This window comes from Tasmannia lanceolata, unplaced genomic scaffold, assembly GCF_043159265.1.
Source record: "Tasmannia lanceolata isolate RefF3 unplaced genomic scaffold, GAP_Taslan_0.1 ptg000026l, whole genome shotgun sequence".
Taxonomy (NCBI): domain Eukaryota; kingdom Viridiplantae; phylum Streptophyta; class Magnoliopsida; order Canellales; family Winteraceae; genus Tasmannia; species Tasmannia lanceolata.
This window is the reverse complement of record NW_027518703.1, coordinates 5133960-5150506: the sequence shown is the minus strand read 5'-3', so window position 1 is coordinate 5150506 and position 16547 is coordinate 5133960. Positions and strand designations below refer to the sequence as shown.

Sequence of the window (16547 nt, the reverse complement as noted above, 5' to 3'; positions counted from 1 at the left end):
ACCATATAAAAACTCGGTATTATAATATCATTCTTAAGGCTTCAATTATCAGAATAAATGCCAACTAACAACCACAAAAAGCAAACTACCACCAAATTTGCAAGGACCAAAATCAACAAAACAAGTAACGAAAAATATACCAATTCTAAAATGAAACCCGCGTCATTTTGAGGTTTAAATCCCCATATTTTATGTAAAAGAAAATATATTTATGCGCTAGTGAATTCACCCACCTACAATTATTTGAAATCACTGCAAAAGGGGATCATCCAAACAATTAGAAATTGTAATAAACATAGGACTCACAAAAGGGAAATTTATATGAAGATATCAGCACCCACAGTCAAGCTCAATGGCATTTGCTAGGCAATTTCATAGAAAGCAATTTCACGGCTGCTTTGGCAGAGTTTTTCTTATTCATTTAATTCATTCTAACTAATATGCTTAAAGGCTACTAATTAGCAAAGAAGAGAAAACAGTACAGGAACGAACAACAAATAAAATCAAGTATAAAACAGTTGAAATAACTAAATTGATCAAATATGAAAAAATTCTAAACAAAGCTCATAAACATGCATACTAGCAAGAAGTACTTGATCTAAAAAATGAAACGCAATTTAGTTCTCTTCATGCCCAATTACTAAATTGATCAAATATGAAAAATTTTGAACAAAGCTCAGAAACATGCATAATAGCAAGAAGTACTTGATCTAAAAACTGAAATGCAATTTAGTTCTCTTCATGCCCATCTTGCAATTAATCCCTTTCATAGGAAAATTATCTCTTCTAAACTAAGCAGAAACTTATAAAAAACTATCATAATAACATATAAGTTCAACTAATTATCCCTATTTAAACGATGAGCATCATCTGTTATACTTCTCCAAAGACACTCATTTGATCTTTCTATGAAAGATTGGAGATATCATTTTATGATACATGATCTTCTTATAAAATTCAGTAAGGAAATGTTTACAATTAAACTTGGCTATTGTCATTCTAAATTTTGAAAGCCACCTTGTATTGTACAAACATGGTTGAAAAAAGAGAAGACCCTGATTCTAGACGAGTGTGGTGTGGCTTTTACCCGAACAAGAAAGCATAAGAAAATATAAAATTAATGAGAAAACAAAGAAATCAACATGCAAGCAAACATCTATAGTGAATTGCAAGAACCTTTTACAGGCTAAATACAGAAGGGTAAAACGAAGTAAGAGTGCTATTATTGATAAATATTCATAAATTGGCATGTTTGATTATAAAATTAAGAGGAATGCAGAAATGAAGGGGCTGTTTGCTTCCATTTATAGAGACCAAAGTGCATATAAAATTAAAAATGAAATACCCACGGCCCAAATCAAAGTATATGCCCTAACAAACTGGCAACCACCGATGCGAGAAGATCATAACTCTAACTGATCATATTTCTTTTCTATAGGTGAGGTAGATCTAGAGTTGGTTTGATTGTTTTTTTAATTATCTGGAAATATTTCCCCCCTTTTTTCAGTGTCATTGCTTGAAGGTTCTTAATAGTATTTTGATGGACGCAAGTGATTGGGATTGAATCCATCTTGCTTACAATATAAAATATATAGATTAAAATCATGACTACATTTTGCACAAAGTTTCTACGGCAAACAATTCCCATCAGGTATTGTAATACTATCTTCAAGGCATGTATGAGAAGCACTGTACAGCAGTGAAATCCCTCTTTCATCTACCCACTTCAGCACTTATATTAGCTTTGGCAGAACTCATCTCACTCTCAGGCAGAGAAGTGCTCACACCACCACCACTTGAATGTAGATCATAGAAATATCATGCCTCAAACTTTCGACCTTTGAACTTCCAGAAAAAAGAGAAGGATACATCTAAATATGCACAAAAAAGAAAGAAATAGAAGATCCAACACATAAGAAAAGCTTAGAGAATATGTGGATATCTCAATTTTAGCTTCAGAGTAAGCTTAAGGCAGTTGGTAAATAAGATTTAAAGTGTATGGCAGATGAAGCAGGATACTGGACTTGCAAATTCAAATTACAAAAGAATATAACAAAATAAATGTATTTAGATTTGAGTACAATAAAATGCCACATCAATATGAAGCAATTGAAATAAAATACTGAGTATAGCTTTTCAATTTCTGGGCCTTGCAACCTGTCAACACTTAGAATTACAAAAGTTGTTGACCTGAGAAGAAATACAAATAAACTATATGAGACCGAAAGGATCAATTTAAAGCAATAAATCCAAAACTCAAACCACACTCCACCTAAAGAAAATCACACAGTAAAAACAATAAAATAAATCCAAAATTACAAAATTATTTAAATAGTAATGAAAACAAGAAACTTAACATAAGCAATTTTATCATAGCCATGTTCTTTGGATTTTTAGCATTGAGGCATCGAGATCTACAAAATAGGTGACTACCTAATTGCAAAATAGTTAACAACAAATTTTAGTAAAAACAGAAGGCAGAACACATGGTTTCTGCTTTTATTTTTTCCCTTTAGATATTCATAAATTGCATGATATGTCAGAAGTAACTGGTTTCAGGGGGGATCTTTTAAATTTATTTCATCATACTCTGAAGAGGAAAAAATTTTCTTCAACAACTATCTGCACGGAAAATATGAGCTAAAGGATAACTCTTTAAACAAAAGATAGAATCCTTCCACATTCATCACCAACAAATCCTAGAAGAAAAAATGAAGTATTAGAGCTAAAGGTAGATCTCCTAAATTCATGACCAATAGCAAGGAACTGTAAATCAGGCACATCTATGAGAAATTGATGGTATAATTAAAAAAAAAACCATTTATAGAAACGGAACCAACAGAATTACAGAAGACTTGTGTCATTTTAGAAAGAAAGATAGAATGATAAAAAAACACAGCAAAAACATATATAGCTGAAGGAAACCCACATCGATTTAAAAGAAACAGACCAAACCTTTGCATAATAAACAATAAAACAACAGCCAATATATAGAACACACGATTTCTGCTCCTCCTTTCTCCTCGTAGATATTCGTAGATTGCATGATGTTTCTGCTCCTCCTTTCTTACATGCCGCAAGATTTTTGCATGTGGCTTCCCAAGCAAAGCAGCATTGAAGTGACGAAATTGCCCTGAAAAAGTAGGGACGTATGAGGAAGATTTCAAAGACAAGGGCAGGGAATTAAGGGAAAAGTTGGTTGACGAAATTTCAGGGCTTTTTAGGCTTTTAGGATAGTAAGGATTGTACCACGTGAAAAACCCAAGTATTCCAAAAGTTTAGGCTCTTAGAGTTGGTGTTATTTAATCATTTATTTATACTTCAACAGATGAAAGAACGAAAGAGGAAGAAGGCAATTGTAACTGAATGGAGCCTAAGGACATCCCACTTCAACTCATAAATGAAGGGTCCCACCTTAATACTCTCCTCACCCACTCTTACCTAGCATCCCCAACCATTGACTTACATGTGTCACACCTCATATGATCCACGTTGATGAATATACCCCTCCTCTCACTCTCTCTCCTTGTTTTGAAGTCCCAATCATTAAACAACAAGTGTCATCTAATGCACCTCTCCACCCTCTTATAAGGCCTTGCTTGCACCTACTTGGCAGTCCCAATCATCCACAAACATGCCTCATGAATAGGGCTTCCCACATTATTGAATATAAAAGAAGGGTGGGCCCTCAATGATGGAAGCCAAAAGCTAAGTACATAACTAGGTGCAATTATTCATGCCATGGATTTCATCTAAGCAAAGATAATCCTACCTGACAAAAGGAAATTATAATAATATCACAATCTCTTTGCCAAATTAAGTTTTAGGTTACTAATTCCTAATAAAAAAAAGAGTGAGTATTCATTCTCTTGATATTTATCTACAGCTCTCCCTTTCCCCTCTCTCACTTCCTCCCTCCCTCTCTCTCTATGAGAGTGATACGGATAGAGAAATACATAGAGTTGAACATAGTAAAATAAGATGTTAAAAGATTTCGTTGAAATTGTTCGTTTGGAATTTCCCGAAAAGCTAATCATAGGTATCTAAGCAGTAGAGAGAGAGAGGGAGAGAGAGGGAAACCATGAAGAACAGCATCAGATGCTGCATCTCTTGCATTCTCCCTTGCGGATCGCTTGACGTTATTCGGGTAGTACACTCAAATGGGCGTGTGGAGGAATTCACCAAGACAATTCGAGCTTGTGAAGTCATGAAGGCCAATCCTAAACATGTACTCAGAAAGACATATTTTTCATCAGAAGAAGGCGTCGGCGTTGTTTCGAAAATTGTGGTAGTGCCACCCGATGCAGAGCTGCAAAGGGGGAAGATCTATTTTCTCATGCCTGTATCAACACAACCCGACAAGACCCGATCGGGATCTGTGACAAGGAAGAAGAAGAAGAAGAAGAGAGAAACTCAGAGCAAAAACACAAGTCCAATTGAGGAAACAAAGCTTCTTATTTCTGATCAGTACTTATCAGAGATTCTATCTGAGAAGGCATCTACACAAAGGGATCCACGGCGAGGCCGTGTCGGTATCTGGCGTCCACATTTGGAGAGCATCTCTGAAATCTCAACCGATCTATAATTAAAACTTTGTTTAGATGGTGATCTCTTTGTCTATGAATATATAAACAAAACAGTTATTGTTTTTCTGTTTCTTGTTTATGAATTTTGAGGTGATCTTATCATTTACCAACAGTTCTCATCGGATCTCGGCATGAAAATTCACTGTAATTCTGTATCCTTGAGTGGAGAATTTGTGTTTCCGTATGCCTAGTTTAGTTTTTTTAAGTCAAGAAAAATTCATGGAAGGAAAGTGTTCAACAAAGAGGGCAGTGAATACAACTCTGAGTTCGTTTTCTTCTGAGGGGGGGAGTTGTTTGTTGGAGGAGACTGTTACTAGCAGTTACCCAAAATAAATGAATTAAAAAATACTTCCAATCTTAGCAGAAATGACCAATATTGCACCCTTGATTTCTTCATATCGTTGTGTTGATTTCGTTCAACATTAACGGAACAAGTTTATTCAACATTAATGGAACATGTTGCACTGCAATCAATTAAAGCCATACATTACAAATTCATGGGGGCATTTTTGTTAGAATATGTGGGATCCCACGGTTGGATTGGGTTAAGATCTCACCGTTGGATCATCTTGGACGTAGATTGGGTAGGTTGGCTAAATGAACCAACTAGATAAATTAGCCAAGTGGATTAGAAGAGGCAAGCAAGAGAGATTAGGAAAGTAGTTTTGATTAGGATCATTTCCTTCTATAATTATCTTAATTCCATTCCATGTTTATCATGTAAGTGCTCTATATAAGAACACCTTAAGATTATAGTAAAGCATCCCAGAATTAGTGATATCTCAGAATTTGTCAATTTTTGTGAGAACGGAAAATTACACATTAATGTCTGTTTATGGATTTAAAATTAAAAGACACGAAGTTTAATTGTGTATACCACGTCCTTAATTACAAGCATGAAAAAACTATGGTTTTTAATTTAGTCAGAAACTATAAGGAAAGACCATTTTTAATTAATATAAAAATCATAAGGAAAATCCAAGTTATTAAATAATAAAAAATGCTAAGGAAATATGCGAAAGTCAGTTTTTTGTTTTCAAATTTATCCCAGACGAAGATTTAGTTAGAGTAAAAAGTTATAAAATAAGAAAAAGGTTTAAATTTTCCATTTTCTTGTTCTTTTTTCAATTTTTATATGTTGAAAGTCTGAAACTATGCATGCAATTTTCACATTGTGGCCATTTGTGGGTATGGAAAATATGGTACTCCTCGGATTACCAAACTTTGTAGTCTAATCATGGTTTAAATTTTCGATTTCAGTAACCGGTTTCGGACCCCACCGAAAACCGAAATTTTGGCGAAATTCGAAATTTCGGCCGAAATTTTGTAACACTTTTTTTAATAAATAATGGCCTTTAATCTAAATTTCAGACCAAAATTACCGAAATTTCGGACCGAAATCCCAAATTTCTGAAATTTGGTAAATAGCGAAAAATGAAATTTCGGAAGATAGGAAAAGTAAATTATTAGAAAGCTAATGAAAAGTAAAAACGGAAGATATGAAATATTAAATTAGGAAGCTATTATATTGAGTATATTAATGCCGTAATATGTGGTCGTTAATCATTTAAAAGCTTTAAAGCATTGATTTCGTATCTAACAATGTGGCATAAGAAAGAAAAGCAAAAGCAAAGGCATTTGCCCAACTTTCTTCACCCAATGTGTAGCGGACCATTTCTTCTTTTAGTGACAATATTTGTCTGTTTTGTTTTCTTAATGAACTAGACTTCATACTTGAACTCTTAGGGTCAGTTTGGTGTGCAATAAATGCATTTTGGCTGCAATTTGTGTTTAAACTGTTTTCTAGATAGAGTTCAGACACAATTTGCACCCAAAATGCAAGGGAAGAAAAATACCTCTTTAGAATTGGTTTTTTATTTTTGGAAGTTTTTCATGCCTCACTCCCACCCTATCAATTCTCTCCAGGTCACGCCCATCATGGAATATTCATTCTTAGAGGTTAAACATGGCCTTAAGAGGAAGTTCTATGAAAAGAATTTAGGGAAAATTACATTTACACCCTCTCTAGTTTCTGACACATTCAACTCTAACCCTGAATTTCAAAACGTGACAAGTACACCACCTGAAGTTTTTTAAACTAGACGGAGTAGACGGCGAGGTGGAAATGACCAAAATGCCCTCGTCTTCCCCAACTGAAAATTAGGGTTTGATTCAAACCCTTGTTTATTTATCAACATAAACCCTCAATTTAGGAGTTTTATTTGTCTTCAATCACACCATTATCATGATTTGCATGTCAACACTAATATTTTAGGGCTTTTTTGTTTTTTATCAATCTTTTTTCTTGAAATGTGGGTTTGATGTAGCCATGGGGTGGGGTTTCATTGTCTATGGTGGAGGTGATGGTGGTGGCCGGAGATGGCGACGGCGGCAATGGCCGATGGTGGTGGCCGGAGGTGCGGCGGCGGCGGTGGGAAATGGCGTAATGCTAATCCCTCTGCAAATGGGGGTATTTCTGTCCTCAAAATATTAACCATGGTTAGTTTCAGTCTTTCCGTCAGGTTAAACTGACACACAGTTGACGGAGGGGGTGTACTTGTCACATTTTGAAACTTCAGGGGGTGTACTTGTCACGTTTTGAAAGTCAGGGTTAGAGTTGAATGTGTCAGAAACTAGAGGGGTGTAAATGTAATTTTCCCAAGAATTTATCATCTTGTTGGATGAATTAAGAGCTAACAACAAGCTAAAAGTGTCAGAATGGCTAAAACTGATTACGCAGTAGGAATCCACCCAACTCGATCCCCAAGTCAGGAGAAGATATTGAGTAGAACTTCTGATATTGGAAACCCTAGAAACAAAGATCCTCATGTGAAGACCCCATTATATAAGTTGGTAAAGCCGGAGGAGGTCTACCATAGACAGCCTCATAGGGGGTCATTTTAATGGCGGTGTGAAATGAGGTATTATAGGAGTACTTTGCCCATAGCAAAGAAGCCTGCCACTGTTTGGGATTTTCCTGAGAAAAAGATCAGAGATATTGTTCAAGACAGCGATTCAACACTTCTGATTGCCCGTCTGTTTGAGGGTGGTAGGCGGACGACATTTTTAAAGTGGTTCCACTTAGCTTCCACATTTCTGACCAAAATTTGCTAGTGAAAATGGGGTCCCTGTCCGACACAATAGATTTAGGGATGCCATGGTGCTTAATTACCATATCAGTGAATAAACGAGCAACCTTGACAGCAGTATAAGAGGATGGAAGAGCTCCAAAGTGTGCATACTTCGACAATCGATCGACGACGACCAAGATAACTGTGAACCCATTAGAATTAGGTAAGCCGGTGATGAAATCCATGGCAATGTCCTCCCAAATTTGCCGGGGTATTGGTAAGGGCTGTAGTAAACCCATCGGAGGAGAAGTGGTGTACTTCGTTTGTTGGCAAATAAGACATTGTCGTATAAATTGCTTGGCGTCTGTCCTCATTGTCAGCCAATAAAAACTTGCAGAAATGCGAAGAATGGTTCGCAACACCCCATTGTGGCCTCCTTGAGGTGAACCATGGAATTCATACATGATTCGAAATCGCAATGGAGATGTGGAGCTAATAAACAACCTGTGGTTGTGAAACAGAAGGCCATTTCGAACTGAAAATTCTGGGGCGGCATGTCCTTGTGCAATCTCTTCATGTTTAGCTATGAGCTCAGATTCCGTGGTGTTTTCTAATTGAATTTGACTTGTAATATCGAAAACTGGACTGGACATTGCCATTTGTAGGTTGGAACTTGCATTGTGCTCTAATTCAGATGGCACTTCTTCAATGCGAGAGAGGCCATCAGCCGCTGGGTTATCCTTCCCTGGTTTATAAACAATAGAGTAATTGTAACCCAGTAATTTACAAAGGTATTGATGTTGTTCCGGGGTCTGAATGACCTGTGCCATTAGACTTTTTAAACTCCGATGGTCTGTATAGATGGTGAAGTGTTGTCCAAGCAAATATTGGCACCACTCCTTAACGGCTTCTGTAATGACGAACAATTCTTTGACATATGCGGACGCAAGAGACATCGTAGGTGACATTTTTTTACTGAAATAAGCAATGGGATGTCTGTCCTGCATCAAAACAGCTCCAATGGCTAAACGGGAAGCATCCGTTTCCACCACAAATTCTTTGGAAAAATCGGGTAAGGCTAATACAGGGACTTGAGTCGTTAATCGTTTGAGTTGATCGAAAGCAGATTGAGCTTCTTGAGTCCAAGTAAAAGCATCTTTTTTAAAAGATTAGTTAGAAGATACGCCATTGTGGCATAGTAATGGACAAACCGTCGATAATACCCGGTGAGACCCAAGAATCCTCGCAACTGCTTCAGAGTAAGCGGTCTAGGCCAATTGAGCATTGCTTGAACTTTTGCTGGATCTGGTTGGACCCCCACGCCTGAAACCAAATGGCCCAAATAGTCTATTTGTGATTGGCAAAATTGACACTTAGTCAATTTAGCAAATAGTTGATTTGTGGCCAAACACTCCAAAACAGAGTACAAATGATGAACATGATCTTCCATTGATTTGCTGTAAACGAGTATGTCATCGAAGAATACAATGACAAATTGTCGTAAATAAGGTTGGAATATGGTGTTCATTGTACGTTGAAAGGTGGATGGAGCATTGGTAAGACCGAAGGGCATAACTAAAAATTCGTAATGGCCTTCGTGGGTTCGAAAGGCTGTTTTAGCACAATCTGCTGTTCTCATGCGGATTTGATGATAGCCTGATCGAAGATCAAGTTTAGAAAACACCATGGCGCCATGTAATTCATCCATGAGCTCATCAATAGTTGGGATGGGAAAACGATCCTTGATGGTAATGGAATTCAAGGCGCGATAATCAACACAAAATCGCCATGTATTATCCTTCTTTTTTACTAATAAAACAGGGGAGGAGAAAGGACTGTGAGTTGGAGCAATGATTCCATTAACGAGCATTTCTCTGACCAGACGTTCTATTTCATGTTTTTGAAAATGGGGATAACGATACGGTTTGACATTGATAGGACAAGAACCTGGTATAAGGTGAAGTTGATGGTCGATTGGTCTAGGAGGGGGTAATGTAGTAGGTAGTTGGAAAATTCCCAAAAATTGGTGTAAAAGATCAACAACTGCAGGGGGAATGTTGGATGGCAATTCAGTGAGGAGGTTTTCCTGGACCGAATGTTTACTGAGGGTTCCTCTGTATATATCAATTGGAAACAGGAGGCAATCAAATCAGCTTTAGTGAAACGTTTCAAGTGGGTAGCTTTAAGAGGGTGTGGATTGAGTTCTGCTTCACCCACAAGTGTGACAGGCTTTCCCTGCCAATTAAACTCCATTGTAGCGACTCTGTAATTTGTGACAATTGGCCAGCTCTGCCAACCATTGAATCCCTAACACAATGTCTGCTCCCTTGATGGGCAAGATAAAAAGATCAAATGTAAAATCGTGTGATTGTAAATTGATCTTAACATTTAGGCATTTTTTGGTGCAGAGGAGAGACTCACCATTTCCGATTAAGACTCTGAATAGAGTAGTCGGAATAATTGGCCAATTCATCGATTTGACGACCCTTTCTTTCACAAAATTGTGGGTGGAACCGCTATCAATTAAAACATGGAAAGAATGGTTAGAATTTACCCCAGTAACGCGGATGGTACTCGGATTTTGCTGGCCCACGAGAGCATTAAAGCTAATTTCTGCTGATTTCTCGCCTGGAGTAGTCAATGTAACATCCTCTGCAATGTCTTCCATATCAGGGACATCATCTGGATCGATGTCATCGTCAAATGCAGCCAAATGGTATAGTCGTTTGCGACAATCATGTCCAGGATTATACTTCTCATCGCAGAAATAACAAAGTCCTTTTTCTCGTTTTGCTTTCATTTCTTCCTTCGTTAATTGACGTGTTCTCACCGGTGTTTGTTTTGCAGGAGAGGCTGCAATGACTTTACTAGGAAAAACCGAAGGAGTTGGTAATAAACCAGGGCCTCCTGTAGGTTTTGGCCAAGTCGATCGCCAAGACTTCCTGATATTGTCATATTTTTCCTCATAGATTTTTGCTAGAGACATCGCTTGTAAAAGGGAAGAAGGTTGCAAAACTAGGAGTTCCCTTTTTAGATCTGGTTTGAGACCGTAAATAAAACAGCTAATAAGGAATGATTTAGAAAGACCAGTGACCTGATTGGAGAGCTCCTCAAATCGCGACTGATAATCAGCAACAGAGGAAGATTGTTGTAATTTTGATAATTCCCCCGTTGGATCTGTGTATAGAGATCGGCCAAATCGCAGTTGGATTGCGTCCAAGAACCCTTTCCAGGAATTGATCAGATTGTTTGCTTTTGCCCACTGAAACCATGAAAGGGCAGGTCCTTCCAAATGGAAAGAGCTGATCATCAAACGTTGATCATCTGGAGTGCTGTAATAGTTGAAAAACTGCTCTACTCTGAATACCCAGACCATCGGATCTGAGCCATCAAATTTCGGAACATCCATTCGAATGAACTTGTTGTAAGTCAGATGAAGAGGAGTGAGTCCTTCAGGGGCGCTGGCAGAGGACTGATCGTCGCCAGGGATTGGGTGAAAACTTGTTGATGAAGTTTGAATTGCTCATCAATCTTGGATTGCGGGCGTGTGCTGAATGAAAGCGCCAATGTTATGGGCCTGATGCAGTTGAAGATCAATTAGGTAGGGTTAGGGCAAAAGAAAGGGAGAGAGAGAGATTGGGAATATTTTTCTTGTTTTCTATCTTTTGTACTGACAGAGTGAGCTCCTTTCATAGGGCAACACCTGCATTGTGTTACATTGATTACTTCAAAACAGAAGTGCTTAAGGAAATGCGTATCTATTAATCTAATTCATCTATTTGTTATTCTAACCCTCCACGTAATCCCTCATCCATTGTTGCCTATTCATGACTCTTTCTGCCCTGTTGTCTATTCCTGACTCTTTCTGCCCTGTTGTCTTCTTGCTCTGAAATACTTGAATGGTTTGGGTTTATATCATAATGTTATTCTCAAACAGCACAAAAATATAGTGTAGTCACTAAGATTTTATAATGAGATGCATGTAATATAGCATGCAAAAGGATTATGACATAATCAGATAGCATCATCCATAGGGAGCAAAATATCGTGCGTAGTCCCGATAAAAGAGACAAAACGAATAAAATGTTACGTAAAAAGTGAGAGTTTATAACTTAGGAAAAATATTACACTTGGGGTTTGGCAAGAGAGAGAGAGAGAGAGAGATTTCTCCTTATAATCAGTTACTAACCCTGCAAAAGCATTGTATTTTGTTTTTCTTTCCCCAAGGAAAAAGCTCACACCCGTACACATCTCAATATAATGATTTTGGTGGGGGAACCACCGACACTCATATTTGTATTTTAGGAATTCAAGGTGTCAAACGGCCCCGCTGGCCCACGTGGCCTGCGGGCCAGGCATAATTCCCTCTGGGCTGGTACGGCCCACAAATTCTGATAGGTTGGCACAACACGGCCCATGGCCCATGGTCCACTTCTTGCCGTACTGGTCAGTTCCGGCTGGCCCACTGTTTTTGTTATAATGAAAATTTTTGATAAATCATAATTCATAAATGGTCTTAAGTTCCACAGTTTGTGAAGAAACTTTATGAACATGTGCTTGGTTTAAATGCTTTTACGCCATCTTTTAGGTTTTAGGTGGGTACATTCAAAACTTGTATTACTATAGCTTCATATTAGGCGTAGCTATTCTTCTTTGCCAGCCATATCATTCTTACATTAATAGTCTCTTAAGAATGAAATCAAGTTGAATGACATGGTTACTTGGAAGACATTTCAGGGTTTGAGATTGGTTATTCTTATGGGAGATACACCACCAACTGAATTTATTCACTTGAGCTTCTTGCATGTGCTCAAGATTGGCTGATGAAACTATGATGCACCTTTAGTGTTGTATGACAAAACTCCATTATTATTTGTTGTCATCTCCATTGAGGCACTTTAATGTATGACAATACATACAACAAGTAGTAAGGCATATGAAAGTACCTAAAGGAAGAAAAAGAACATAACTAATTAGAAGAGGGAGAGAGAGAGAGAGAGGGTATTATATATGTTTATGTCCCGAATTCTATTCCATTATTAATTGAAAATTAAGGGCCCTTGTCATGTTGAAAATGTAGAGTTTCAGTTGTTGTACTAGGATTAGGGTTTGAGATTAGATAAAGTAGTTTTGGTTGTAGAACTCTTGGATTGCCTTCACTGGTGGTTGCAAACTTGCAATCAACAAGCATTATGAACCATATAAATCTCTTGTGTTCCTATTTCTATTTCCATCTAATTTGATATATGTAGCTGAGACATCCTAACAAACTGAGAGATTTAAACCTTATTCTTCATGACTCGATCAATTCAATCAGGCACTCGTCATCTATTTTTATTGTTCAATTGTTAGCCAACATGAAAAACCAAAAGCCCCTCCACTATAAGCCTCCCTCTCATCTATCCAAGGGATCAAAGTATATATAGAGGCCTTCGGTCTCCTTGAAGTTAAAAATTGGGGCCTCACAGTCACTATCCAGTTTTTCTCTTGTGCCTTTCTTCGTTCATGGTTTGATATGCCGGTGTCCTAGTGTGGAGACCGAGGCCGCCGCCACACTCGCGGGAACCACCCCAATTCATCCAACACAATATGGCTATGGATAAGATGCATCTAACCATGGTCATTTTGTTCTATTAAAGGAAAAGGCTCTCCTCAATTTCAGCTCCATACTCTTTAACCAGATCAACGAAGGGAAATTAAGGCTTTGGAGGACACACAATAGGGCAAGAAATCCCTAGCAAATTGTATCGATTCTCTTGGGACTTTGATGAGCTACATCAAAGTACATAATCATTTCGATTAGATAAGATGGACCTCAAGCAACTTATATCTCCCTGTCGAGATCGAGCATTAGTGAATGAACCCAACGGCACATTCCGCCTTCTTAAGCATAGTAGATACCTAGATTGAACCTATATTTTCTGCCTCTTCAACCTTTGATTGCATGGTGGAAGACTTGATCCAATCCCCTTACCCTTGTAGATAGCTTCTATAACAAGAAACCCAGATTATCACTTTTCACGAGAGAGAGAGAGAGAGAGAGAGATGAAAAGTGTTGTGGCCAATAGGAAAAGCAAATATTGAAACCTTACTTAATTTGGTTTACAAAATTTTTAAGGCTTATGGGTTTGATGATTCATATTTTGAATTTCTTAAAATATCAAAGTTTTGAAATGATAGGATCTAAAGATAATAGTATCTTTGCTCCTTTAATTTTTCAAAAAGATGCCATATATTCCAAATAGAGATAAAAGAGAGAGAACATAAGATGAGATTGGTACCTCTCTTTTTTCGTCTTTCTTATTCAATTATTTGTTTTACTTTTCTCCTTTGTTATCTTCTTTTCCTCTCCTCTTAATTTCCTCTTCATCTTCTCATGATATCACACATTTAGCATTTTTTAGTTGAATGGGTTCTATAAAATAATGAACATCTTTACTAATCTTGGTTAAAAATAATCAACACTAAACAATTCAGATATAGAGAACTTAGGTGATAGAAGGATAGAGATAAACATGGCCGGATGATATCATCCCAATCCAACTAAGTTGTCTAATTCACCCAAACCATCTAATCCACCCAATAATCAGATCTTAGAAGATATGATATATTATAGTATGCCCCTCAAATTATGTAGATTGAAAATCGGCATATGTTTGATTAAAATAGAATTCCTCAATGAAGATATATAATTAGAATCCGCCAATTCGGTACACTAACGAAAGTTGATGACAAATGTCCTTTGAAGATGGTGATTCTTGCATGTTGCTGATGATGGATGTTAAAGATCGTGGCTGATGCCCATTGTCGAAGAAAGTGTTGCTTGCAGGATAAGAAGCAAAAATGGCTATCAAAAGTCAAATAATCATTATAGACCATCGCCTCAATGGGCTTGATGGGACTCAAGCCTCCATGGATGAATCATAATGAGTTGGGTTTAGATTCTAATCCTCATGAAAATGGCTAATCCAGCTAATTTCCCCAATCTATCCAAATTACATAATCTACCAACTACACAATCCAACAGTAAGATCTTAGATGATTTGATATAATCTAACAGTTTCTCTCTTCACAGGAGGTTAAGCTCTTGTCAAATGTCTATGAGTCTATCAATGATGAAAAGATAGAAGAGGTCATCAACAATGCTGATCTAGTTAACAATGCTCTTGTTCCTGACGGATTCAACGGAGCCTTTTATAAAGCTTTTTGGTACCTCATCAAAAGTATGTTGTCGATGTTGTTCAAAATTTCTTCTCCAAAGGAAAGATATTAGGTGAAGTGATCATGTCACCTTTATTGCATTGATTCCAAAGGCCTCCAATTTGAATTCCCCTGACAAGTTTAGACATTTTTCTATTTGCATTTTTTTGTAGAAGATCATTATTAAGATATTGGAAAACCATCTTCATGTGGTCATTGGTAAGGTTATCAGAAAAGGGCAATCAATCACTGATAACAGTCTGATATCCAGTAATTTCGTGCACAACACCTATATGGTAAATGGCTTCCCTTCGATTTGCATAAAAGTGGATCTAATGAAAGCTTTTGAAAGAATTAACAAGTCCTCTCTCATTGCCTTTATGGAGAAGCAAAGTTTTAGCTCCAGTTCGCAGAAATGCCTCCTTCAATGCCTCAATACCTCTTCAATCTTCATTTTCCATCATGGTCAATGGCTCTCCCATGGGTTTAAAAGCCATGGAGATGCTTTCTATTAAGCTTGATGAATCTATCAACTTAGTGAAAATTTCCACCTCATTTTGCCAAAGTAATGTGCCTAGCTATTTCTCATATTCTTCTCTAACAATTGTATATTAAGACCAGAAAAATGGATCGTTGTATTGATATAATGCAACTTTCTAGTACAAAATTAAACCCATACAAAAGAACAAGGTGATACACCACCAATAAACCTGTGTAGAGCTCTACTGAATACAAAGATAGACTCTAAAATAAAACTTCTCTAAATGTCAAAATTAAATGACTTACAAAAATTTATTTCTCACATTTTTTACTCTTCGAACCACACATTAAACTTGTTCTCATATGACTCTTGGGTAATACTCCCTCATATCCTAGAGGACATACATGTGAAAAAACAAATTACTCAAAAAGCTTAAGCTGTTAGAGTTGGTGCTAGTTAATTATTTATACTTCACCACTCCCTGTGTCTCCTCTTTTTTTTTGGGTTGGTGTGGCTCATGTGACCCCTCTTTGGGTTGAACATAAACATGGATTTTAATATTAAGGAGTTATTAATTAGATCCATTTCAAAAAAAAAAATTAAGGAGTTATTGGATTTTGAACCAATAGCTCTGATACCATGTGAAACAACCGATTACTCTAAAAGGTTAAGCTGTTAGAGTTTGGTGTTATTAATCATTTATACTTCAACGATACAAATACGTTTTCTCTTGTTCCAAAATATTTTAGAAATAATTAAATTAATATTTTAGAAAAGTTCGTAATTTTTTTTCTTTCCTAGACACCATGAATTTTGATTTACAAATTCAAACAGGCGCCATATATAGTTAATCAGAGATTGGAATGGTATATCCTCCCTACATCATACTCCCAAGTAATGCTAATCATGCTTGTGGGAATTCAAATTTTCATTGAAAAAAAAAAATCACTCAACTCTGGATCGAGTTAGACTCAAAAGTGGCCGTGGATACTCCATGGGGCTCAAACCACTGCCCCCTGGCGCCCCATGTATCCCCATGCATCCCCATTCACTCCACATCTCTTTGCTAATTGACATATTCATGTATTGGAAGCCCTATCACTCTTTAAAAGTGAATAAACATTAGGGTATTGTTAATGTTTTGTTTATATTTTGTTAGCGCTTTCTTGTCTCATCATACCAAAGACAAATTTAGTAATTGGGTACGTA

General features: G+C 37.1%; 1 protein-coding gene across 1 annotated transcript; it reads left to right on the top strand.

Annotated features, from left to right (window-relative positions):
* The first annotated feature begins 3849 nt into the window (after positions 1-3849).
* Positions 3850-4698, top strand: LOC143858650 (uncharacterized). The gene has a single exon (XM_077369350.1). The coding sequence runs from the start codon at positions 4082-4084 to the stop codon at positions 4583-4585; it is 504 nt and encodes a 167-aa protein (XP_077225465.1). The 5' UTR covers positions 3850-4081; the 3' UTR covers positions 4586-4698.
* Positions 4699-16547: the final 11849 nt, after the last annotated feature.